Source organism: Lolium rigidum, chromosome 2 (assembly GCF_022539505.1).
Source record: "Lolium rigidum isolate FL_2022 chromosome 2, APGP_CSIRO_Lrig_0.1, whole genome shotgun sequence".
Classification (NCBI taxonomy): domain Eukaryota; kingdom Viridiplantae; phylum Streptophyta; class Magnoliopsida; order Poales; family Poaceae; genus Lolium; species Lolium rigidum.
In genome coordinates, this window is record NC_061509.1 from 62,575,244 (window position 1) to 62,601,582 (window position 26,339).

Below are 26,339 nucleotides of genomic sequence, written 5' to 3' on the forward strand. Positions count from 1 at the left end.
TATAAATACGCTACTAAGCTCACAAAGGTGGTCGCCACAAGTTCTACACTGCTGAGAATTCAGAAATAGGATAGTATATCATTTTCAAGACATGATACCTTTCAATGTACAAAGAAGTGAGTGTGCCCCTCATGTGATTATGGAACGGCCTCATAAAATGCATACCACATTATCCCCTTAAGCAAAGACAACCACAAAGCAGACACACCACTTGAGCACCTAGTACTAAAAGGATACGAAGAGGAGAATAACTAGGATCTTGCAACAAATTTGTTTGGATCAAGCATGCTCGATAGGTTTGGAGGTTTTTTTAATGGCCTAATATTTTCATTTCAGCTAAAACACATTGTACAGCGTGGATTACAAAGCCTAGAGTCCAATGTTTCAGCAACTCATTACATCAGGGCATCTCCAGAGAGGTGACCCATTCGGCCCGTCTTGGTTCAGATGGATCACGGGCGGACATAATTTGTATCGCGGTCTGGCCGGCTGGGCCAGTGCCCCCAGCGGGGCGCCCCATTCGATCAGCGATGGCCATTTTGGCTAACACTGTTGGCCTTTGGCATTTAAATGTGACCATTTTACAATAAAATGAAACAAAAAATAAAATAGATATTATTCATAAATATAAATAGTGCACAACCACATAAATACATAGCTTCACAAGCAAGAGGATTCAAATGAAATGAGACTAGCAAGGTTGGTTTCCCACATAAACTCATATATGCTCAATCAAGTCGGCTTGAAGACGGTCATGGATGGTCTGATCAGGCAACATCTGATGCACATGCAAGAACTGTTCCGAAGACGCTTCTCCGAGCTGTGGCTGAACCAACTCACCCTCCAATTCCTAGTCTTGATCATGTGAACTAACCTAGAATATCTGTAGTTAGGTTAGTTTGTTCCATGCGTGTTGATCACGCTGAGCTGTAGATAATCATCGGCTGTTGTAGCCTAACAACCATTGTATATCTTGTTATCTATCTGGCATATAAATACATATGAGGGCCGGTGGTGATTTACCACGGCAACACAAGTTATTTCACTTGGTATCAGAGCCGAGATCCCATCTACAACCTAGATTGCCATGGCAGGACCATCGGACACCACCGCCGCCGGGTCAGGCACCACTGTCACCATCTCCTCCATCACCAACCTCATCACCATTCGTCTGACCCGCGACAACTTCCTCCTCTGGAAGACTCAGGCAGCGCCCGCGCTCCGCGCAGCGCATCTCTTTGGCTACGTCGACGGCACCATCGCCGCGCCATCGCCCACGATCACCGAGGGCACCGGCGATGCGGCTAAGGAGACGGCCAACCCGGAGTTCCTCCGGTGGTATCCGCCAGGACCAGCTGGTCCTCATCGCCCTCCTCGGCTCCATGTCCGAGGACATTGTTGGGCAGCTGACGCGCATCACCACGTCGGCCGGCGTGTGGGAAACGCTCCACGCCATGTTCGGCTCGCGGAGCCGAGCCAGGGTAATGCAACTGCGTTACCAGCTCTCCAACCTGAAGAAGAAGGACATGACCGCCTCCGAGTACTTCAATCGGATGAAGGGGTTCGCTGACGCCATGGCCTCCGCTGGAAAGCCACTCAGCGACGAGGAAATCCTTGGCTATATCCTCGCCGGACTGGGTCCGGAATACGAGCCCCTCGTCGCCTCCATCACCTCCCGCGACAACCCGGTGACGCTCAACAATTTTTACGCCTATTTTCCGAGTGCGAGCTTCGCCTTGAGCAGCAGGCGTCCATCGGGGAGATCCACGCTTCTGGCAATGCTGTCGACCGCCATCGTAATGGTGGCCAAGGAGGTGGCCAGCGTGGTGGCGACGGACGTGGAGGACAAGGAGGAGACCGCGGCGGCCGCAATGGTGGCCGCAATGGAGGACGCGGCAACGGAGGTGGCCGGAACGGGGGCGGAGGTGGTGGCCCTCGCCCCACTTGCCAGGTGTGTGGCAAGTACGGCCACGACGCCCTGCGCTGCCGCAACCGCTTCAACCATGCCTTCCAGCCCGACGAGCCCCGTCCGCGCAATGCCAACGCCGCCCACGCCAACAACACCAACGACGGCAATTGGTACTTCGATTCGGGCGCGACGGATCATCCGACGTCCGATCCGGACCGTCTCGGCCTCCGAGGAACGCTACCACGGGAAGGACTCCGTGCAGGTCGCCAACGGTGCAGGTCCGCCAATTACCCATATCGGTCATTCTCAGATTACTGGTTCTTCTCGTCCAATTCATCTCAAAAATATCCTTCGCGTTCCTAACCTGTCTAAGAATCTATTATCTGTGCACAAACTATTACTTGACAATAATGCCTATGCTAAATTCTACCCCTTCCATTTTTATGTTAAGGACCAAGCCACGAAGGCCCTTCTTCTTCGGGGTAGATGCCAGGACGGCCTCTATCCGGTGCCAAGCGACATCGTCTCTCCACCATCATCCCACCGTCACGGTCTGGCCAGCACGACGCTCTCCGCTGAACACTGGCATCGCAGGCTGGGGCACCCATCGAATAAAGTCATCGAGTCTGTTTTTAGGTCGAATAAAATCGCTTGCGCACCGTCGCCATCCTTAGTTTGTGATTCGTGTCAACGTGCCAAGGTGCACCAGTTGCCCTGCTCTAGGTCGTCTCATGTCACTAGTTCCCCTCTCGAGCTTGTGCACTCCGATGTGTGGGGGCCAGCTCATCGTTCTACGGGAGGGTTTAGGTATTATGTCAGTTTTGTCGACGATTTCAGTCGTTACACTTGGATTTATCTTATTAAACGAAAGTCAGATGTTGAGCAGTCCTTTTATCATTTTCAGACTCATGTTGAGCGCTTACTTCAGGCTCAAATTCGTGCTGTTCAAACTGATGGCGGTGGCGAGTATCGTCGCCTGTCTCGTTTCTTTGATCGTACTGGCATTCAACATCGCCTAACCTGCCCTCATACATCTAAGCAAAATGGCATTGCAGAAAGGAAACACAGGCATATTGTGGAGACAGGCATTGCCTTGCTCGCCCACTCCTCTCTCCCGATCCGCTTCTGGGACGAGGCCTTTCTTACCGCGGTCTACCTGATCAACCGCATGCCTACTCAGAATCTCCAAAACGCTAGCCCTCTTGCCTACCTCCGTGGAGAACAACCTGACTACTCCTTTCTTCGAGCTTTCGGTTGCGCTTGCTGGCCGAATTTGCGTCCCTACAACAATCGGAAGCTCTCCTATCGCTCTCGCCTTTGCGTTTTTCTTGGGTATAGTCAACAACATAAGGGGTATAAATGTTTGGATCGATCCATCGGCCGCATTTTTGTGTCTCGAGATGTCGTTTTTGACGAGAACTTCTTCCCTTACTCGTCTCCTACCTCTCCGCCATCTCCACCGTCTCACCCACCTGCCACAATTCCCTCCTTGTTTCCTCGTTCCGAGCCAGTAATCCAAGATGATCATATGCGTAATTACGATCTGACATTGTTGACTGACACCCCTGCCACTAGCAGTTCCTCTGATGCAGGTAACTCTGGCGATGACACTGCTGCTCCTGACTTGGGCTCTCCTCGCACGCCCTCCAGGCTCGGTTGCATCCGATCATGCAGTCTCTCCTGCCGCGGCAGAGACTTCGTCTGCCCCGGACACACAGCAGCCTGCCTCGGACGGTTCTTCTGCCGCGGCTTCGGATCCTGCCGCCACGCCGTCCCCAGCTGCGACACCTCCCGCGACATCCGCACCGTCGCCTCTGGCAGTTGACCCTGCGCCCGTGCTGCGTCATCCCATGCAGACACGCACGCGCACCGCCTCCGTCAAGCCCCTGGTTCCCACGGACGGGACTGTTCGGTACGACCCCAAGCGTCGCGCTTTCGCGGCCGAGCCTGCCTCCTATCGTCGTGCGCTCTCTGACGCTCGCTGGCGACAGGCCATGGAAGACGAGCATGCTGCTCTTCTCCGCAACAACACTTGGACCCTGGTTCCTCCCCCTTCTGGCCGCAACATTATTGGCTCCCGCTGGGTTTTCAAGCTCAAGCACAAGGCTGACGGTTCCATCGACAAATACAAGGCTCGGTTGGTTGCTCAAGGATTTACTCAACGTTATGGTCTTGACTACCTCGACACCTACAGTCCCGTGGTCAAGCATGCCACAGTTCGGCTCGTTCTTGCTCTTGCTGTGGCTCGCAACTGGTGTGTTCGGCAGCTTGACATCAGCAATGCTTTCCTGCACGGGGTTTTGGAGGAGATCGCATATATGCGCCGACCACCCGGTTTTGAGGACTCTGCTCATCCAGATTATGTCTGCAAACTGCACAAGTCCATCTATGGCCTCAAGCAATCGCCGCGAGCGTGGTACTCTCGCCTCAGTGATCTGCTACATCAGCTCGGTTTTGTTGCTGCCAAGACCGACACCTCACTGTTTGTGTTTCATCAGGCTGGTGTCACTGTCTACATGCTCGTATATGTCGATGACATTGTCGTCGTCAGTTCCTGTGCTCGCGCCTCAGCCTCTCTCATTCAGCGTCTTGGTGAAACTTTTCCTGTCAAAGACTTGGGCCCGCTCCACTACTTTCTTGGCATCGAAGTGGTGCGAGATTCAGGGGGAATGACTCTATCCCAAGGCAAGTATGCTATGGACCTTCTCTGCCGTGCTAACATGGACAAGGCCAAGGCTGTCTCGACCCCGATGTCACTACAACAGGACAGAGCTTTGGTAACACAGTCTTGTGTTACTACAAGTTCAAAACAGTGTTACTAGGCCATTTAGTAACAGATTTTGGAATGTGTTCCATTAGGCCGTGTTACTAGGTGGTGTCCCAAGTCACACATAGTAATTGTTACCAAATGTTCAAAATTCTGTTACAAATTCTGTTGTAGTAACATGCAAATTATGTGTTACCAAACGCATTGTAACACACTTTTTTAACTATAGTAACACAAGTAGTAACATTTTCGTGTAGTGTAGAATATCGGTGGTAACATAATATTGTACTAATAGTAACATAATTAATAACACATTTGTTAGCACCATCAATAACACTATTATGTTAGTATTGCATCATAATGAACGTATTTTTCTATTATTACACATGCAATTAGGAACTTAATTTATGGAATATAGTTATCCAATAAATAATTGCACATGCTCATTTAATTAAAAAAATTATAATACTTGGCACCAATAAAATATAAGAGTTATGGAAGCACAACAAACTCATAAACTGGATACATCAAGATACTGATACAAATATAAACATATGCATTACAATAAATAAATATCAATATTATAACTTCTCAAAGTAAGAGCAACCGAGTACATTATTCACAACAGAAACAAATCTGAACGAAAAATCACATGCACATGTTTTACAACTTATAGTACATCTTCATGCATATGTGATCTTCTACGAGTACATCAGTATCTTCCATATTTTTAAAGAAATATTAGATTCTCCGTCTGCCACAAAGAATTGTCGAGCCCACATAGTTCATTTTATTACTGGTATTATAACCACGATCCTTCCACCTCTTGAAAATTCGGTCCAAACCATCAAAATCCTTAACGCCATTATAATATCTCCTGCAAGAGCAACACAGATACACAATTGAAACTTTGAAAATGTATTGAAAAAGAAAAAATATCATAAACTAGAAGGATGAACCATGCTTTTCTTGGAATACACACAACAATAACTAGTTCATGTGCATGATAATGGAGAACAAATCTCGGTGAGTAAATGGAAACTACCATGTTAATGTATTGATTAAGATGCACATAAGTAGCATCTTTAATTTGGAGCATTTTGTTTTGATTGATGAGAACATGTTGACGTTAGTGAACTTTATTTACTGCTAACATAACAAAATAAATAAAAGGGGGAAACACAATGTTGTTGACCAGCAATGACCACACCGAAGCAAGTACAAAATGGTAGATAAGTTAACTAAGAAATTGATAATCCATATAACCTTTGAAGAGTTAAATTGGTTAGCTACCAAACAGAATGAATGTGCATGCTAACTTATGAGAACATGTACAGGAACCATGTGGATAGCCAGAAATGATAAAATAATAAGATGTGTATACCTTTTCGATAGTTGACCTTTTTGACTAAACCATAAGTGTCAGAATCTTGAAGTTGTTTCCTAGCAGTCATGAAGAATTTGTGAGTTCCAATTGAATTGTTCCTAATGATGATGCAACAAAAAGCAACCAACTTAATTACCACAGAGAATGCTAAACATGCATATCCTGATAAATACTTACAGTACAGGAAGTGATACCAATTAAATATGCAATTTTATTGCCAGCGGATTAAATTGACCAATCAGAACACTTGAACAATTTGTGAACCATGATAGAATTGACAGATCTATATGCTGCATGTCCTTAGTACTAGAGAACAACGAGATTAATTTACCAATATTTGCACTAGCAATATTAAATTGACCGATGTAGACCAATCAATCAAACAATAAATAAAACAAGAACGTCTCTTGACCAGAATCTCACTTCGAACTCGGCTCTGATACATATGACAGGAAACAGAGCAAAGAACGCATGAGGATCGGGACAGGATGAGGGAGGGAGGGCACATAGGAGAACAAAGGATTACAGTATCTTTGTCAAGCGGTGGCAGTTCAGAGAACTAGGGACGACGGAGGTGGAGCGAACTTGTCCGGCGGCCGCAGGACAACAAACTAGCAACACGGCGAACTGTTCCAGGATAGGTCTCCGACCTATAAATAACATTTTGGTCGCCGAAGACACTGCAATTTCCCAAACGTACTTGCCAATGAAATTCCAATTTTCTACGAAAAATAAAAGCAGTTGCGGTGAACGGAGATAATCACCTAGCTCATCTTGACATACATGTTCTGAACGCGGGCATGGAGATTGGCACATCTAGATGAATCCTTACATGCATATAAGGGCGCAGAAGGGGACGACCTGCTCTCCTAGTCCTATATTCCAACGTTCTCGCATCCCAGCAATACCAACATCGAAGGAAAACAGAGATGTGACAAAGGCACGCAATGGCAGATGGACAAGGAACAAAAAGGACTTCGACTCACCGTAATCCATTGCAGAAATATCTGATGGAGATCTGAATCCCCACGAATTATTGGGCCCCAATTAAAACCGCCGCCGCCTGTTGACTGTTGGCGCCTTCCTCACCGAGATCCGTGTCGTTGGTGCACCGACTAGGGAGATCCAGGCCATGTCTAGATGAGGACGAAATCTTGGCGGCGATGCGCTGCTAGGAGAGAAGACTCTACGGATCCAGACGGCAGCGTGTTAGTATTCGGTGGAGGAGGCTTGATGAGGGGACGAAGATGGTGGGGATGTGGGGCGGCGCGCACGGAGTAGGGGACGAGGAGAATTAGGGATAGCTTATCGCATGGCGGCCGATGCAGAGATAAATTAGTGAACCAATTGTTTTGGCACCCCGCGTACAGGACTAGAATTTTTAACCGCCCGCGCGCGCTTCATCTAGCTAACTTTTTCACATCGTTATTTGTCCTTCATCGGCTGCTACTGGGACCTGCATTATGTTGGCCCTACAAGACATACTATGTTCAGCATTTTGTTAGAATAAAAAGTAACCAAATCATTTAAATGAACCTTGGAAAACCATAGAAAATTCAGAGCATTTTTTTGCGTTCAAAAAAAGTAGAGTTTTCAACTACCATGCGTATGATATCTAAACTTTTACATACATCCAAAAGTATATTTACCTTTTTCTATTATTCAAATAGTACTTGAGACATCATGTTGATGTTGAAGAAACGATGACAAGCTAGGTGTATCTTTTAACACCTAGTCGCAAGTCACAACACAATATGATAGATGGTGGGTACGATGGACATATACCGAAGGTCGTTATACACTAACAAGTACTGACATGACAAGGTTTTTCCAATATCTTTGGACTACGAATACAGATCGGATTCACCCGGAAACGGACAAACATTATTAGTTAAATATGTGAAACAAGACGTATTTTCACCATTGCAAACAATATGAATAAAAAAATAATTAGAGTGGCAAATCTCAGAATTTCACCAATGTGAAGACAAAATTACTTGATGGCATTACACCAAGACAAGCGACCTACTTAAGTAAACTGAAGTAAAGGTTTGATTGCTAGAGTCATATATTATATATAAGTAAAGACGGTCACATGGCTACTAATTGCGTTCTTGGGCCGGTCGGTTCGGCATATTTAATTGGACAATCCTACTTGAGAAGGCCGGATAATCCATAAAGGCCGGTTATTTTGCCATTGGGCCAGTTGGGGAGGAAGAAAACACAGATCACCGCGACATGTTGTGTGTGTGATCGAACTTCGAACTGATTTACTAAAACTGGTTTTGCAACCACAATACAAAATGATCGGTTGGGCTTATTTAATTGGACAACCCTACTTGAGAAGGTCGGATAACCCGTAAAGTATGATGTTTGCTTGTTGGTTCGAGCTCACTAGACAACAAAATATTAAACTTGCGTGTGTGGCATGCAGTTGTGATGCCGAACTTGTTAAAACAAAAAAATATTCTCCTTTTATTCATAAAACAGTTGTAACACTTGGTACGACCACATAATTTTGTGTTACTATAATCTATAATTTGTAACATGTTTGGAGTAACACGACATTACATGTTACAACAGTAATATCCTTGTAACACCTTTTCGGATCTTAACTAAGATATGTTACTGGTCACACGTGTAACACAAATCTTGTGTTACTCCATTTTTACTTGTAACACAGTTTTTCATCTGTGACATGATTGTGTTACCAAAGCTCTGTCCTGTTGTAGTGTGTCAGTTCAAGACAAGCTTGCTGCTGATCAAGGAACACCGCTGTTAGGTGATTCAGTCTTTGACTACCGCAGTACAGTCGGAGGATTACAATACCTCACACTTACAAGGCCAGACATTTCCTACGCTGTCAACAAAGTATGCCAGTACCTTGCCAAGCCAACTACAGTACATTGGGAAGCAGTTAAACGCATATTGCGTTATGTCAAGGGTACAGCTGACATTGGTCTGCGTATTCGCAAGTCACCATCGATGCTTCTGAGTGTCTTTACTGACGCTGATTGGGCCGGCAATGCCGATGATCGCCGCTCGACTGGTGGTTTCGCTGTGTTCTTCGGGCCAACCTTGATATCTTGGAGTGCCCGCAAACAACCCACCGTCTCCCGATCATCCACTGAAGCGGAATATAAAGCATTGGCAAACGGTACAGCCGAGGCAATTTGGGTGCAGTCTCTGCTTCGCGAACTTCATGTTCCTCAATATCGACCACCGGTGCTATGGTGCGCCAATCTTGGCGCAACGTACCTCACAGCAAACCCGGTATTTCATGCTCGAACGAAGCATATCGAAGTCGATTTCCATTTCGTCCGAGAGAAGGTTGCACAAGGAGCCCTTGACGTACGCTTTGTTTCTTCTGCTGATCAAGTGGCTGATGCTTTCACCAAGCCTTCGACGAAATACATGCTAGATCAATTGTATACCAATCTCAACTTAGTACAAGTACGTCGGTGAGATTGAGGGGGAATGTGAACTAACCTAGAATATCTGTAGTTAGGTTAGTTTGTTCCATGCGTGTTGATCACGCTGAGCTGTAGATAATCATCGGCTGTTGTAGCCTAACAACCATTGTATATCTTGTTATCTATCTGGCATATAAATACATATGAGGGCCGGTGGTGATTTACCACGGCAACACAAGTTATTTCACTGATCATAGATGATGTTATCGCGCTGTTCCTAAACGATCATGTTGTGCATGATCACACATTCTATCATCACCTCCCACACCCTCTCCGTGCTACAGATTCTATCCAGGTGCCGAATAATAGCCCACCATGATTGAAGCACACCAAATACCCGCTCCACATCTTTTCGAGCAGCATCGTGCTCTTTCGCGAACCTCTTACAGTTCTCATCTTTAGGGTTACAAACCGTCTTAACAAAGGTCGACCAAGAAGGATAGATGCTATCAGCTAGATAATAGCCTTTGTTATCATGATTACCATTGATGATCTCATAGGAAACCTGATGAGCGGAGCATTCAGCAAGCCTATCAAATACTGGTAACCTTTGGAGCATATTGATATCATTGTTAGATCCTGACATCCTAAAAAATAGTGCTAAATCCATAGATCATGTGATGCAACTGCCTCTAGTCTTTGCCCTTGCCAACCAACATGACAGTTCTTCCACTATCAATGCATACAATCTATGTTGCCCAACATCTCAGGAAACCTCCTCTTTTCGTTGATAGACAAGAGGCGGACAGTGTCTATGGTTGTTGGCTATCTCAGATAGACTTTGTCAAACATTGTAAGTTAATTGGGATTTCTACAACGAGCCTTACGTATGAAAGGCTTTGACCCGAAGTGGTGTCAATGGATTCAACGGTATGTGAGTCGTGGTAGTGTTGGTGTTAGAGAAAATGACGATATTGGGAATTATTTCCAAACGCGCAAGGGGCTCAGATAAGGAGACCCTTTATCCCCAGCCCTTTTCAACATTGTCGCTGATATGTTAGCCATTATTATCATTAGGGCCAAAGAGGATGGCCCAGTGGATGGGCTCATACCCCATTTAGTCGACGGCTGGGTGTCTATTCTTCAATATGCGGATGATACCGTTATTTTTATGAAGCACGATTTAGAAAAGGCGTTGAACATGAAGCTGATATTGTGTATGTCAGTTTTAATAAAAGTGAGATTTTTTGTTTTGGCCAGGCCATCGAGGTGGTAGACCAGTACAAGTTTATTTTTTATTGTGAGAATGGTTCTTTTTCCTTTTAAATATTTAGGCATTCCTATTCACTTTCGGAAATTAAAAAAATAGCGAATGGAAACCTATTGAGGATATATTCGAAAAAAATTGAGTAGTTGGATAGGGAAGCTTTTATCTTATGGGGATCGATTAATTCTTATCAATTCTGTCCTAACAAGTTTTCCAATGTTTATGCTCTCATTTTTTTTGAGATACCAGTGGGGGTGAGGAAGAGGCTAGACTTCTATCGATCACGTTTCTTTTTGCAAAGTGATGGGCATAAGCAAAAATATAGGTTATCTAGATGGAACATTATATGCCGACCGAAGGACCAGGGTGGTTTAGGGATTGTTGTGGGTATATTTTATGGGTATATCAACGGCATGGCCTAGATCCGGCAAGCCCGGGTGGCCCATAGTTGGTGATGAGGCATGTGGCCCATCGGGCGGCCCAGTTGCTGTAGATCCTGAAGGATGAAGTCCAGCCCAGGAACAGGAAGCCGGATCTTAACCGACCTACGAAGGATGCCGGATCCGTGACGGCCCATGAAGTATCCGGATCCAGCACGTTCTTAGAGGAAGGCGGATCCTCGACGTACACGGCAAGACATTGTACTGTAGTTAGGCAACTTGTATTCCGGCTAGAACTCTCCATGTAAACCCTAGATCCGTGCGCCTTTATAAGCCGGATCCCGGGAGCCCTAGAGGCACAACCACAACTCATTGTAACAACGCGAAAGCGCCCAGATAATTCCAGACAAGCAGCAGTAGGCCCCGTCATCGTGCGGGTGTTCCGAAGCTGGGTAAATCGCGTACCACCGTCCCGTGTGCACTCCGCCCTATGGCCCCTACTTCTTCTCCCCCTCGTGAGGATCCCTCCTCCGAGGTACCGTCGATTAGGCAACGACAGTTGGCGCCCACCGTGGGGCCTGCGGCGTCTGGAGGCCGGAACCGGGAGGGTTCCGCCATGGGAAGCTTCGACGACACCATCGCTGTGGGGCGCGTCCTTTACGCCGGAAATCTGCCGATCGTCCCTCCGGATGAGTGCTGGATTCCGGCTAAGACCGACCCCGTCAAGCTCTCCATCGTCCCGCTTGGCGGCATACACATCTTCATCGGGGAAACCGTCGATTCCGACGGAAACCCACTGGTAAGTAGCGCTGACGCGACCGCCGCCGAGCGGGACACAGTCGCGAAGATCCGATCTGAGACGCAGGAACTTCCCAAGGAAGATTCCGCCTTAGATCTGAAAAAATCAAAGCCCAACCAATCCGCCCCTGAGCAGAAAGTAAAGGTGGAAGACCAATGCAGATCCGCCTGGGTCTCCCAGGTGTTAGAGAAGCAAAGGTGTCACTTCGTGCACTTCTTGGCCCATACCGCTGGAACCGCCCCTCAAGAAGCCGGAGCTGGTCCCGAGCAGGTCGAGGCCCCGGAAAACAACGCTGCTCCGGATCAGCAAGAGGCTATCGGAGAAAGCGGAAACCCGGTTGAAGAGTCGATCTTGGGTAACCTAAGCCCAATTTCCGGGGATGCCCCCTCCATGGATACTGAAGAGTTCGATCGCAAGGTGAAGGAATACGGATACGGTGATCAGCCCGAAGTTGAATCCGCCCAGCCTAAACAGGTCCTTGCAACCTTGGCGGTGCTGGATCAACGCGAATCAGAGGATGACAACACCTACTCCGATCCACAGCCATCCCGTGCAGGATCTCCGCTATCGCGGGAGCGTCCACACAAGGAAGTGTTGTCTCCTGAAGAGCTGGTTGAACAAGCAGGCATGGAGGCAATCGCGCACTCGGCTATTCTCAACAAGCCCATAACCCCTGACGATGCCGCAGATCCGGAGGCTCTAGAAGCTAAAAGACAGGAGATGCTGGCAACAGCCCAGAAGTTCGCCAGAACCGCAACGGCAATGCTGGATTAGAGGAAAGAGGCCGCGCACTTCGTGGAAAATTTCCACCAGCGAGAGCTTGAGGTTGACGAACAACTGGTAAAAGTCAAGGAACTCCAGCAACACTGGAAGGACAAGGTCACCGAGCTTCAGCGGGAGGCCGACCTCCCCGCAAGATCACCTTCGCGACCCCCACTGAGAAACAGCCACTCGCAACTCCAAAGGATAACATGAAGAAGGCTGCGGAGATCTTGAAGAAAAAGACCGAGGAAATTGACATCGAATACGTCCGTACGCTCGTTGCCTCATCAATGAAGCAGCAGAGCAAGGCAGACACTTCGCGCAGGTTGGAATCCAACCCGGAGCATTGTGTCTCTACCGCGCGTGAAGGACGCCTACGACAATCGTCATCACGATGACGAATCGCGAACCGGATCCTCGAACGCAGAAGGAAAACCGGAGAACACCCAAATCCAATCCCCGTACCATCAAAGACACCCCCGTCGGATCCGAGAAAGGGAAAGGATGCGATGTACACTGGTAGGAACAAGTACCGGAATCCCTCTCCTCCACCCAACGGGTACCCGCGTCCTCCACTCCCTCGCCGCCGTAGTCCAGTCGGAAACACCAGGCCTCACGGTCCAGGTGGAATCAACATCCGCGACAACGTGCAGCCTCCGAGACACAGAGAGCGTACGCCGGAACCCTGCCGGAGCCGGAACAACGATCGAGAACCCGAGCCTAGGAGGAGTCGGAACGAAGAGCGCGACCCGGAGCCTCGTAGAAGCCGGAACGACGAAGGCAACTAGCACCATGGTGAAGGCAGCCATCGAAGCCGGAGTCAACATCGCGAAGGACGGGGAGACTCGGACGGCGGAAGCAAGAGGTCACATCGGCCCCCTCGTAGGTATCCCTCACCACCACCCAGCGGTGGAGGCGGAGGCGGTGGCCGGAGATCTCGCTCTCGTTCAAAATCCCCCAGCCACGGCTCGCGTGACGCGCTGGAACGTCTCAACGAATACGGAACTGATTACATAGGCCCAAAGTGCTTCGGCAGGATGATTCGAGAGGAACCAACGCCAAGGATGAACCTCAAGCTACCCGGAAACCTGAAGACCTATGATGGCACCGAAAGGCCGGATACCTGGATCGATGATTACTATAATGCAATAACCTTTGCCGGAGGAACCCCTAGTATCGCCTGCCGCATGCTTCAGTTGTACCTTGTAGGTCCAGCCCGGATCTGGCTCAGCGACCTTGAGAAGAATTATATCTTTTGCTGGTTCGACCTGAAGACCGCCTTCGAAAAGCACTTCAGGGGACCTACAAAAGACCTGCCACAACAAGCGACTTACAGGCGTGTATCCAGAAGAAGGGTGAAACATCAAGGAACTTCTTCACCCGATGGTTGCCATGTAGAAACGAGTGCGAGAACGTCGACAACCGCACAGCAATGCACGCCTTCATTGGTGGCTTGCAGCGAGGAGGACTGCTGCGGCACAAACTAACCTGCTTGGTCAATGCAAACAAACTGACGTTGGATGACATGATCACCATCGCCGCCGATCATACTGCCGCCGATGACGACGCAGGCGGAGATCTAGCAGCTACAGGAATTCCCCTGCATCAGCAAAAGAAGAACCGTGACAACGGTAACACCAGCGGCACTAAGCGGAAAAACCCACCTGATGACCAGAAGAGTGGCGGATCCGAGATGGTTGCCATTGCTTTCCAACGGGGAGGTCCAGGAGGCGGAAGAGCCCGGAAGCACCGCCCACGCGGCAAAGGAGGCAAGGGCAAGAACAAGGACAAGGAGGAGGACAGTTCTGAGGCGATGGACGAAGATGATAACTCGCCGGATCCCAAAGTAGGGTCCGCAGGTAAATCCAACCCCTTCGAGAAAAAGAGTGTGGGCGCGTACCACACCTTCCTCGGAACCCCAACGATCCGCGCCACCAAGTCGGCTTCCGGATCCCGAACGCCACAGTTCCGGCTGTGCCGCAGTATGTCAGGTGGTCGGAAGTCCCGTGCACATTTGATAGGCAGGATGACCCTACCATTGTGCCAAAAGAATGCTACGCCTTGGTTGTAAGTCCCCGCATTGACGGGTATGACTTCTCCAAGTGCCTCATGGATGGCGGAGCCAGCTTGAACATCATGTACCTGGAGACTCTGGAGCGGATGAACCTTACAAGGGAGCATCTTAAACACAGCACCACTGAATTTCATGGTGTGGTTCCGGGTAAAAAGGCGAATTCCCTTGGCAGCATTAGACTTCCCGTGGCCTTCGGCGACATCAATAACTTTCGCGAAGAGATAATCACGTTTGAGGTCGTGCCCTTCAAGAGTTCCTACCACGTTATCTTCGGCAGGCCCACCTACCACAAGTTCCACGCAAGAGCGTGCTACATCTACAACAAGCTCAAGATTCCGGGTCCAAAAGGTATGATTACCCTATCCGGAGACTACAAGAAGGCTCATGAATGCGAGTTAGGCGAAGCCGCCTTCGCAGAGTCTGTGATATCTGGAGAGGAGCTGCAAGGCTACAGAGCCGCGGTGGATCCGACTGAGATGCAAACCACCAAGAAGCAGATCTCCGAACAGAAAAACTCCTTCAAGGCCGCGATAGAGACCAAGAAAGTCAACTTCAAGGAAGATGACGCTACCAAGCAGGTCTCAGTCGGAGCCAACATGGACCCCAAATAGGAAGACGCGCTCGTCGATTTCCTCCGCGCTAACATGGATATCTTCGCATGGCAACCTTCGACATGTCCGGAGTACCAAGGGAACTCGCCGAGCACTACCTCAACATAAACCCGGGGCTAAACCGGTGAAGCAAGCTATGCGACGCTTTGGAGATAAGAAGCGCCGCGCCATAGGAATGGAATTAGCAAAGTTACTAGAGGCAGGTTTTGTAATAGAAGTTATCCACACTCGATTGGGTCGCAAATCCCGTCCTTGTACCCAAAAAGAATTCTGAAATACTAAGAATGTGCATCGATTACTCCGGCTTGAACAAGCATTGTCCGAAGGATCCATTTCCCCGCCGCGCATTGACCAAGTCATTGATTCGACGGCAGGGGCGGAACTTCTGTGTTTTCTTGACGCATATTCCGGGTATCATCAGATCCGGATGAAGAAGTCCGACCAAAAGGCGACCTCGTTCATCACCCCATTTGGCACTTACTTGCTATGTTACTATGCCCTTTGGCTTGAAAATGCAGGTGCCACCTACCAACGTACGATGCAGCGGTGCTTGAAGGACCAAATTGGCCGGAACGTACACGCCTACGTCGACGACATCGCGGTCATGACCCGGAAAGGATCCGACTTGATCGGCGACCTTACGTAAACCTTTGAGAATCTCCGACGGTACAAGATGATGTTAAATCCGCTGAAATGCGTCTTTGGCGTTCCAGCCGGAAAACTCCTTGGCTTCATCGTCTCTAATAGGGGCATTGAAGTTAACCCGGAGAAAATCAAGGCAATCTTGTGCATCAAAAGACCAACTTGTCTCAAAGATGTGCAGCGACTAACTGGTTGTGTTGCAGCAATCAGCAGGTTTGTTAGCCGTCTTGGCGAGAAGGCACTACCCCTGTACAAGTTATTGAAGAAGACAGACAAATTTGTCTGGGACGAGGCAGCAGATGCAGCGCTTCAAGGGTTGAAGGAAATACTCACCTCCCCACCCATCCTAGCAGCACCAGGAGAGTCAGAGCCTATGCTCCTTTACCTGGCGGCTACCAACAGAGTCATCAGCCTCGTCATCGTGGTGGAACGACAGGAAGAAGGACATGAGTATGGAGTCCAAAGACCAGTCTACTACATCAGCGAAGTGCTGACGGAATCCAAACAAAGATACCCTCACTTTCAAAAGCTAGCCTATGGAGTATTCTCGGGGAGCGAGGAAGCCGAGACACTACTTCCAGGAGCATCCGATAATGATCGTGAGCAAAACTCCGCTGTCAATGATTCTCAATAACGCTGACGCAACAGGGCGCACAGCAAAATGGGGCATTGAACTATCTGCCTTTGACATCAGCTACAAAGCCAGGACAACGGTCAAATCCCAAGTCTTGGCGGATTTTGTTGCAGAATGGACAGAAGCTCCGGATATAAATCTGGAGCCGGAACCAGAAACATCGGTCATGCACTTCGATGGATCCAAGCAGCATCAAGGCTCAGGAGGAGTCACCCTGAAGTCCCCTACCGGAGAAGAACTGTAGTACGTTCTGCAGATCCACTTTGAAGCTACAAACAACATGGCGGAATACGAGGATCTACTACACGGACTGCGCATCGCTAAGGAGATAGGGATCAAGCACATTATTTGCTGCGGAGATTCCGACCTGGTGGCACAGCAAGTAGCCGGAACCTGGAACGCCAGAAACTCCGTCATGGCGGCTTACAGAGATGAAGTTGACGAGATCGCCAAGTGCTTCCTCGGATACGAAGTCAAGTACGTCAGGAGAGACGACAACGCAGCGGCAGACATGCTATCCAAGCTCGGATCCGGCAGAAAGCCAATTCCGCCTGGTATTTTCCTGGAGCATCTACGGATACCCTCGGTGAAGGGCGCTAACCTGGAGAACCCAGATGTGGCAGTATCTCCGGCTAGAGAAGTGTTGGCTATCATTCTGGCCTGGACGCAGCCTTTCCTGGACTACCTCATCGATCAGAAGTTGCCAGAGGACGAGGTCCTCGCACGACAGATCGTCAGACGAGCAAGATCCTACACAATAGTTGATGGACAGCTCTATAAACGAAGTGCAACCGGGGTATTTCTCAAATGCATCTATAATCAAGATGGTATTGAGATACTCAGAGAGATCCATGCTGGGGATTGCGGGCATCACGCCGCTCCCAGATCACTCGTTGCAAAAGCCTTTCGGCTTGGATTTTACTGGCTCACAGCTAAAGAAGATGCTGATAAGTTGGTAAAAACTTGCCGAGGTTGCCAGTACTACGCTACTCAACCAAACGCTCCAGCCCAAGAGCTGAAGACCATCCCTATCACCTGGCCATTTGCGGTCTGGGGGCTCGATATGGTTGGTAAACTAAAAAAATCATCTCCTGGTGGTTTTGAGTACCTCCTGGTCGCTATTGATAAATTCAGTAAATGGATCGAGGCAAAGCCAGTGAGAAAATCCGATGGTGCTACGGCACTCAAATTCGTCTGCAGCCTCGTGACGAGATTCGGCATCCCGCACAGCATAATCACAGACAATGGCACAAACTTCGCGCAAGGAGAACTGAAGGATTATTGTCATGACGTTGGGATCCGGCTAGACCTGGCATACGTGGCTCATCCACAGTCCAATGGTCAGGTCGAAAGAGCCAACGGACTCCTTTTATCCGGAATAAAACCACGCCTTGAAGAACCGCTGCGTCGCGCAGCCGGGCCTGGCTGAGGAGTTGGACTCCGTCCTGTGGAGTTTACGAACTACCCCCAACAGGTCAACAGGATTCACTCCGTTCTTCCTGGTATACGGATCCGAAGTTGTGCTCCCCTCCGATATCATCCATGATTCACCGCGAGTCTCCGCCTACAACGAAGAAACTGCTGACGAGGTCAGACAGCTATCTGTAGACCTGATCGAAGAAGCTCGGAATTTAGCAGATCAACGTTCCACCATTTACCAGCAGAAGCTCCGACGCTACCATAGTCGTCGAGTTCGGAATCGCTCGTTCATGGCCGGAGACTTGGTCCTCCGCCTTCGTCAAGTGAAAGATCATAAGTTGCAATCTCCATGGGAAGGACCCTTCGTCGTTAGCAAAGTGCTTCACAACGGATCGTACTACCTCGTCGATTTCCGAGAGCTAAAGGACAGACCTGCCAATTGGCACCGGAAACGCAAACAGGAGAATCCGGATGACATTTACGATGAAACAGAACGTCCTTGGAACATTGCACAGCTACGTCCTTTCCACACTTAGCGTAGAATTACATACTTTGTAACAATATTATACATGATCAATGAAATAAAGCTTTTGGTTCACTCTATGAGTCATTTACCTCCTTTACTTGTTCATTTTTAGATCGTGTATGTTTTCCGACTAAAACCGCGAGCTGGATATTTCCGCCTAGGTGTGTATGAAAGTTGTGATTTTCAAAAATCGTCCCTTAGGACGTAAGCTTAAGTTTTCTGGTGGAAATATTTTCTGTTGCGAATTCGTGGATTCCTAGTAGCGATTTCTGGCACCTTGACCGGGGGCTTGTTTCCGCGGTTATTGACGGATTGCCATTGGGCTTCGTCGCCGCTGGCGAGCGTTTCCGGCTAAAGGTCTTCCGGCTCGCGGAAGGTCAAGCGAGTAAGCCGGAAAACATAGAAATCAGCACTTGCTTTCCAACAAAACGAAACATGCAAATAATATTAAAGGATAGCAGGATAATTGTTTCCGCCCATGCATAACTGTTTCGTCCCTAGCTACTTAAGAATTTAAAGTTATATTACAAACCCTCCCAGGGCCAAAATGATGCATTGTTTTTTCTGCAGGACTAAGTTTTTACTTCTCCTTAGCCGGAGAAGTTTCCACGTTGGCATCACCTTCTTCTGCGTCAGTTGGAGCTTCCTTCTCTGCGTCTTTGGCGGGCGAAGAGACATCTTCATCTTCTTCTGCTTCAGCTGCAGTCGGAGAAGCAGCGCCACCTTGGTCCTTCGAGCTTGTCCATGTATACTGGCTTCCGGATTGGGCGGGCCTGGTTTCCGCTTCGCGCTCCTTCAGAAGCTCAGCTTCGAGAGGCTCGTCGGCAGGAAGAACCACCTTCTCATAAAATTCATCGTGCCGAATCCTCCGAGCAATGCGCGTATCATAGCCACTGACTGCGTCAAGAAGCGCATTGACATCCGCATCCGGAGGAACGCCAGAAGTGACCCGGTCCAGATTCAAATTCGGATTATGCGCTAAGCACATTGCCAAGGACATGGCAGCTGCACCCCGTGCTGAAGAAGATTGCAGGTCCACAACCAGCTCCGGAAGCAAATCCATCCTCTTGATGAGCTTGCGCACATCGCAGGTTCGGCTCTTCTTGATGTTGAGGTTGTGACAGATTTTCCTGGAGGCGGAGATGAGATCCTTGCAGTCTTCACCGGCTAGCTGTAGCAGGTCATCGCGCGGGAACTGGCTCCGACGTTCCTCATCATATCCGAGTGGATCTGGAAGACGCAAGTTTTGATAAGTACAGCAAGTTACACGCAACATATGCTATCATATGAGTTTCGAGGACATACCCATGACGTCGGAATTGAGCAGGTCCCAGCAGCTCTCTGCTGTCTCCATATATTTTCGGAGCCCACCAAGCTCTTTCTGCTGTTTCTGGATGGTGTCACTGTCAGTCTTTCTTTTAAGCTCGAACTCACCCGCCTTTCGAGTGAGCTCCGAGTTCTTCTCAGCAAGCTTCTGTTCTGCCTCTGCGAGCCTCGCCTCCAGATTCTTCTGTGAGCCACGCAGAGTTTCTAGTTCAGAGGAAGCTGCAGCGAGGGATGAGGATGCACCTACTCAGCGTTAGTAAAACGTCAGGTCGGAGATGCGGAAAAATAACCCACAGGAAATGAGTGTCGGAAACCAACCTTGAGCTTCTGACAGCTTCTTCTTCAGATCCGCATTCTCTGTTTGGACACGTTGGATCTTCTCCGCCTGGCTAATGGTAACACGGCGCTGAAGCGCAATATTCTTGTGTAGCTCGTAATGAAGAGCCTTCTGTTCCTGAAAGTCCAGTGAGTGCCGGAGTAAGTTCCACATATATATTTCATGGCTAAGTCTTTCTAAAGCATTGACGCTGGAAAATTTCTGCCATCATGCTTGGGGGCTACCACGACATTTAAATCTTCTTTCAGTTTAAGTCTTCTCTAAAGTATTCAGACGCTAACTACTATAGTTTCCGCCCAAATACTTGGGGGCTACTGGGGAGTTACCTTTTGCTTGCAAACAAGCTTGTCGAGGAAATGGCCAACATCTTTCTTGAAGTCCTGGATTTCCGACGTCTCAACGTCTGGTTTACCCCAGGCATTGTTCAGCATAGCGTTGAGCAAATCCTGCTCCAGCTCCCACTTTTCCGCCTCTGAAAGTTTGTTAAAAAACTTCGTGGCGTAGGCTTTGGGGGTGGAAGTCAGGTCAGCCGGATCCCCAAAATTCTTAGGGAAAACAACCATGTCACCAGCGGCGGCTTCAGCTTTGCCGGAGGAATTGACTTCTGCTTCCTCCTGGTTTTGTCCTTCAGTTTCGTCGTGCACGGGGCCCTTGCCACCGGAATCATCTCCGCCCGCTCTGTCGCTACTAACCGGAATTACTTCCGGTGGAGTGGATGCAGCAGGAGCTGGAGATTGATCCGCGGGAGGAGGAGAAGGCTGTGGGGAAGCTTGTGGAGCGCTTGGCAGAGCTGGCGTCGAGGGACCAATGGCAGGAGATTTCTTATGCATATACTTGGTAATATGCTCCTGAACGTTGGCCCGCGTGGTGGTGGGGTTCGGATTCCTGCAAGCAAGCAAAGGAAAAGTATACATAACACAGCTTACCAAGATAAATGACGCGCATTACTCGGAAACTTACGCTGCGCCTGGAATGTTGGGACGCGAGGGCCTTCCTGCTGTCGAAAGCATTTTAAGGCTCTTGCGCTCCGCCTTTCTGGAGTCGAGCGGGGGAGGCTTGGTTACCCTGGGTTTCTTGGCGGAAGCCTCGCCGCTAGCTCCGGCGTCGGAGCCGGAGACTTTGGCGCGGGAACGCTTTGAAGGTCGAGGGGCAGCCTTTCGGGGCACTCGCTCCTCTTCCTCCTCAGGGTCCTCCGGATCCTCTTCCGCCGATTCACCGCTAACGGGAACTCGGAGTATGGTGCGCAGGTTCTCTTCCGCCAAAGTATCGAGCTGCGAGAAGGGTGAGCAAAACAAGTTAAACACTTAGAAAATATGAGAAGTTAAAGAAATGCGAAGGAATAAGTGCTTACCGGAGGACATTTGTCATGTGTGCTGATATCCTTAATCAGTTTCGGGACCGGATGGCCTCGGGCTATCTTCACCAACGTCTTGAATCTCCTCTTGAGAGAGTCAGCCGGAAGATCGTGGCGAGTGACCCGGAGGAGATCGTCCGCCCCAGTATAAGCGCACATCAGGCGTGCGTTGTAGCGCAAAGGCTGGATCCTCCGGGTAAACCAGCTGAGGGTGAGCTGGGCTCCGGTTAGTACATCGTGAACTAACCAGGAAATCCTCCGTGCGGCCTTCTCCAGTATTGGTGTTTGGGAAAGCGTGGGGATGAAGCTCCAGCTCGCCAATTCTTCCGGAGGCTTGTTGCCGAAGGGCGGAAGTCCATCGTGGACGCTCGGAACTGGCGCATTCTTCACATAGAACCATCCGGCGTTCCAGTACCGGACGGATTCGTGGGAATCATGAGGCGGATACATACGGCCGGAGCGGAGCATGAATGTCATACTTCCGCAGTTTAGCATGGCTTTGTCCTTCGTCTCCTTCTTCACTCGGAAAAAGAACTGCCATAGTTTGACATCGGGTCGGATCCCAAGATGCCCCTCGCAAAGAGTTGCGAAGTTTGAGAGCAGAAGGTAGGAGTTGGGGCAAATATTATGGGGCTGGAGCCCATAGGTGTCGAGGACGGAGAGGAAGAACTCCGAACAAGGGAGCGACAAGCCGCGCTCAACCCACGCCTTTGTCATGACACGTTCATCCGTGTCGGGCTTGGGGACGTCGGAATCGCGCGTGAAGCTCCAATGCTCGGAGATCATGCCTTCGTTTTGGAGCTCTCTGAGCTCCGCGTCTGTGGTCTCGCAGGGCCACCATTGACCCCTCACCCCTTCACGACTCCGGGCCTTGGAGGCCCTCTTGTTTTCCGCTTCTTGTACCTTGGCTGCCATTCTAGCTTGGCCTTGTAGCTCTTCTTCGAGTTCTTGAGCTGTTGGAATCCGGCCTAGTAAAGTACTGGAAGAGGCGGAGAATGGTTGAGCAAGCCTAATGTCGGAAACATATGGTGGTAGATACGCGATGGGATCCGGGCAAATTGGTTCCACGGCACTGGGATCCGGGCTACTCGGAGAACTACCAGTGCAGTGAGGAGAACCATGAGGCATGCTTCCGGCTGCACCCATGCGAGCTAAGTTGAGTAACCGGAAAATCTACACTACGACTACTTCTTCTTCTACGAGGCCGGTGCACGTACCGTCAATGGCGCGGCGGTCCGGCAAAGCTCCGGCGAGGTGGAAATCGCCGAACTAGAGGTTTCGAGCCTCCGATGACCACGAATCGGCGGCGGAGTCGATTTCCCGAACAACCGTAGCAATCTTGGTTCGAGGAGGGGCTTGGGACGGCGGCGCGCGAAGCTCCCGTGAGGAAGGTTCGCCGGAGTTAAGATCCGTCGGGCGGCGCGGCGCGAGGAGGAAGATGAAGTGGTGAGGTGCGGTGAAAGAATGAGGAATTACCGAGCCGCGGGGTATTTATAGACCACGCGCGGAGATTCGGGATTCGGATCCAACGGTGGAAACGGAACGGTCGAACCGTCGGATGGATGACACGTGTCTTAGGTCAAGTGCGGTAAAACGACGTGGAGGTAACTTAACCATGCGCTCCCGAAATTTCCGGCTAAAGATTTGCATCTTCGAAAATTTAGCGCGGGAAATAAGGAAGTTGTGCACGGGGAAAGCGGAATCTCCGTTGCTTTACCAATTCCGAAGACAAAGGATTTCCGAGCAGATGAACCCGGAAACAAGTAAAAGTTTTGAAGCTCTTCGAGATTCTCTTCGGATCCAAACTAATGAAGTCGGAGGAATGATGAATCTCGGAGAACTTCAGGGGCTACTGTTGTGGGTATATTTTATGGGTATATCAACGGCATGGCCTAGATCCGGCAAGCCCGGGTGGCCCATAGTTGGTGATGAGGCATGTGGCCCATCGGGCGGCCCGATTGTTGTAGATCCCGAAGGATGAAGTCCAGCCCAGGAACAGGAAGCCGGATCTTAACCGACCTACGAAGGATGCCGGATCCGTGACGGCCCATGAAGTATCCGGATCCAGCACGTTCTTAGAGGAAGGCGGATCCTTGACATACACGGCAAGACATTGTACTGTAGTTAGGCAACTTGTATTCCGGCTAGGACTCTCCATGTAAACCCTAGATCCGTGCGCCTTTATAAGCCGGATCCCGGGAGCCCTAGAGGCACAACCACAACTCATTGTAACAACACGAAAGCGCCCAGATAATTCCAGACAAGCAGCAGTAGGCCCTGTCATCGTGCAGGTGTTCCGAAGCTGGGTAAATCGCGTACCACCGTCCCGTGTGCACTCCTCCCTATGGCCCCTACTTCTTCTCCCCCTCGTGAGGATCCCTCCTCCGAGGTACCGTCGATTAGGCAACGACAGGGATTGAAGTTTAAGAGTTAAAAAACATGTGTCTCCTTAGTAAATGGTTGTTTAAATTAATCAACGAAGATGGGGTATGGCAGGAATTATTGCGAAACCAATACCTAAATTCTAAAACCTTATCGCAGGTTACAGCTAAACCCTTTGATTCACCCTTTTGGAAAGGTTTAATGAAAGTTAAAGAAGATTTTTTCAGCTGGGGATCGTTTAAAGTTGGACATGGCAAAGATACTATGTTTTGGGAAGATAGCTGGCTAGGTGACTTTTCTTTAGCTCAGAAATATCCGGCTCTTTATAATATAGTTGACCGAAAACAAGTTACGGTGGCTAATGTCCTACAAAATCAACCACTCCGGATAATATTTCGGAGGACTCTAACACCCAACAAGTGGGCGCTTTGGTTAGAGCTAGTGCATCGTTTAATGCATGTTCAATTATCTCAATTATCTGAGGATAAGGATGTTTTCATTTGGAATCTTACAAATTTGGGTGTTTTTACCGTCAAATCAATGTATCTTGATTTGTTAGAAGATGACACAATGTACCATAGAAAGTATATTTGAAAGATAAAAGTGCCACTAAAAATCAAGATTTTTATGTGGTTCCTACATCATAAAGTTACTTTAACAAAATATAATCTCGTTAAGTGGAAATGGCAAGGCTGTAAGAAATGCGTTTTTTGTGACAAAGATGAATCTATCCAACACTTGTTTTTTGAATGCCCCTTAGCTAAAATCATATGGCGCATTAGTTTTATGACTTTCAGTTTGCCCCCCATCCAAGAAAAAATTACAAATATCTTTTGTAATTGGTTAAGCGGTATTGCCAAGAAGGATTTGTTCTTTGGGCTATTTGAAATATGCGCAATAATACTGTTTTTAACAAACTGACAAAACAACCTTTCTTGCAGGTTCTCCCTATGGTTATTCACTGGATCTGTATGTGGTCTTATAGAGGAGCAGCGGGATGTCATGGAGTATGGTTGCAACCGACTGGCGACGGTAGCACGAGATTTCTTCACCCGGTGTGGGTGGCAGCTTGATCATAGGATCACTTTGTGATGCTGCTTTGTCTATTGCTTTATTTTTCTTTCGTTGGTTGATTTTCATATAACTAGACATGAGACTTGAGTTGTAATAAGGTTAAAACTGAACTTGAATAAGGTAAAAAAGCAGCCGTATGCATCTTTTTGATGCAAAGGCTGGGGCACATCCCCATTTCGAAAAAAACGCAACTGGTAACTGCTAGATAGACATCTACCATTCACTTATTCGCGATTCGTGGGTCCCCTTTCTATATCTAGTGTGTATTATGTTCATATAATATAATAATTTAGAGAAAGAACTATAATAATTAAAATATGTGTGGAATACATTATCTAAACAAGTTAAGGCTGTTACATTCCGTGCGTTCTCAGCGATTGGACGGCGCCGAACGTCGCTGTGTGGGCCAGGTCGGTGCGCGTGCCGCTGTATGGGCCTGGCCCGCTGCTACATGCCCGCCACGTGTTGACTGTTGAGTTGGGGTACTCTTTCCATCGGTGCCTGGTGAGTAGGCGGTTTGACCAAGCGCATTAGAACAATTTCTGGTGTTCTTCCTGGCCGACGGCAGCTGTGCTCTTCGATTCTGGCCGCTCCTCTCTCTCCGCTGTTAGATCTTGCCTGCTCTCGATTTTGGCCGGTCCTTTCTCTCCACTGGGGGATCTTGCCTGTTGCCGTACTATGGTTCTTGCTTCTGCGATTTGGTTTGGACGGGGCGTTTCTCCGGCGGGTTTTCTTCGCATGTTCGTTCGGCCGGCGGGGTTACCCGTGGTGTGTTAATTCTTCCTGATATTTCCCCTTTCTGCATTTGTTTATTTTTTTTTCCTTTTCTCCTTTTATCTCCTCGTCTTCACCCGAACTGGTGACGGTCTCTCAGCAGGGGCCAGGACGGACCATTAGCGCGCTCAGGGTGGAGCTTGATCTACACCGGCGCATCTTTGATTCCATGGCGAGCGGCGTGCGGCAGTACCTTGACTCTTTGGGGCGCCGACTCAGGATGCAGCTAGGCCGCTGCGCTCGTGGGCGGGGTAGTGGCGCTCGGCCGGGTCTTGCGTGCAGTGTCGCGAGGGCGCCGATGGGGGGAGTTGAACTGTGGGATTCGAGGCTGGACGGGCGTTGATGAGTTGTTGAGGAGTGCACTGTTCGACCACCTCCGAGGGGATGTAGTCCACCGCGGACATCCCTTGGCTCACTTTGAAGTGCACCATGTCGAGTTGCCGTTGCATATGGTGCCTGCTTGCTCCATGTCACCTGCAAGCTGGAGCGTGTGGATCTCATC

General features: G+C 49.1%; 1 protein-coding gene across 3 annotated transcripts; it reads right to left on the minus strand.

Annotated features, from left to right (window-relative positions):
- Window positions 1-5,235: 5,235 nt before the first annotated feature.
- On the minus strand, window positions 5,236-7,343 carry LOC124691840. Of its 3 annotated transcripts, none has more exons than XM_047225115.1 (4): window positions 6,828-7,043; window positions 6,590-6,743; window positions 6,061-6,119; window positions 5,236-5,553 (listed from the first exon to the last, which is right to left on the minus strand). In XM_047225115.1, the coding sequence occupies exons 1-4, from the start codon at window positions 6,877-6,879 to the stop codon at window positions 5,462-5,464; spliced, it is 357 nt and encodes a 118-aa protein (XP_047081071.1). In that variant the 5' UTR covers window positions 6,880-7,043; the 3' UTR covers window positions 5,236-5,461. The 3 variants fall into 3 exon arrangements, 2 of the variants coding, with proteins under 2 accessions (XP_047081071.1, XP_047081070.1); XM_047225114.1 differs by having other exon boundaries at window positions 6,061-6,161; XR_006999183.1 differs by lacking the exons at window positions 6,590-6,743; window positions 6,828-7,043 and adding an exon at window positions 7,050-7,343.
- Between the last annotated feature and the right edge of the window lie 18,996 nt (window positions 7,344-26,339).

What these genes read in the sequence shown, in the direction of transcription:
- LOC124691840 (XM_047225114.1), bottom strand. Translation starts at nt 6,879, where the DNA reads ATGTGCCAATCTCCATGCCCGCGTTCAGAACATGTATGTCAAGATGAG. An exon ending in TGTATGTCAAGATGAGCTAG is followed by an intron (nt 6,744 to 6,827) that starts GTGATTATCTCC and finishes GGGAAATTGCAG; the next exon opens with TGTCTTCGGCGACCAAAATG. An exon ending in AAAGGTCAACTATCGAAAAG is followed by an intron (nt 5,554 to 6,060) that starts GTATACACATCT and finishes TTGCTCTTGCAG; the next exon opens with GAGATATTATAATGGCGTTA.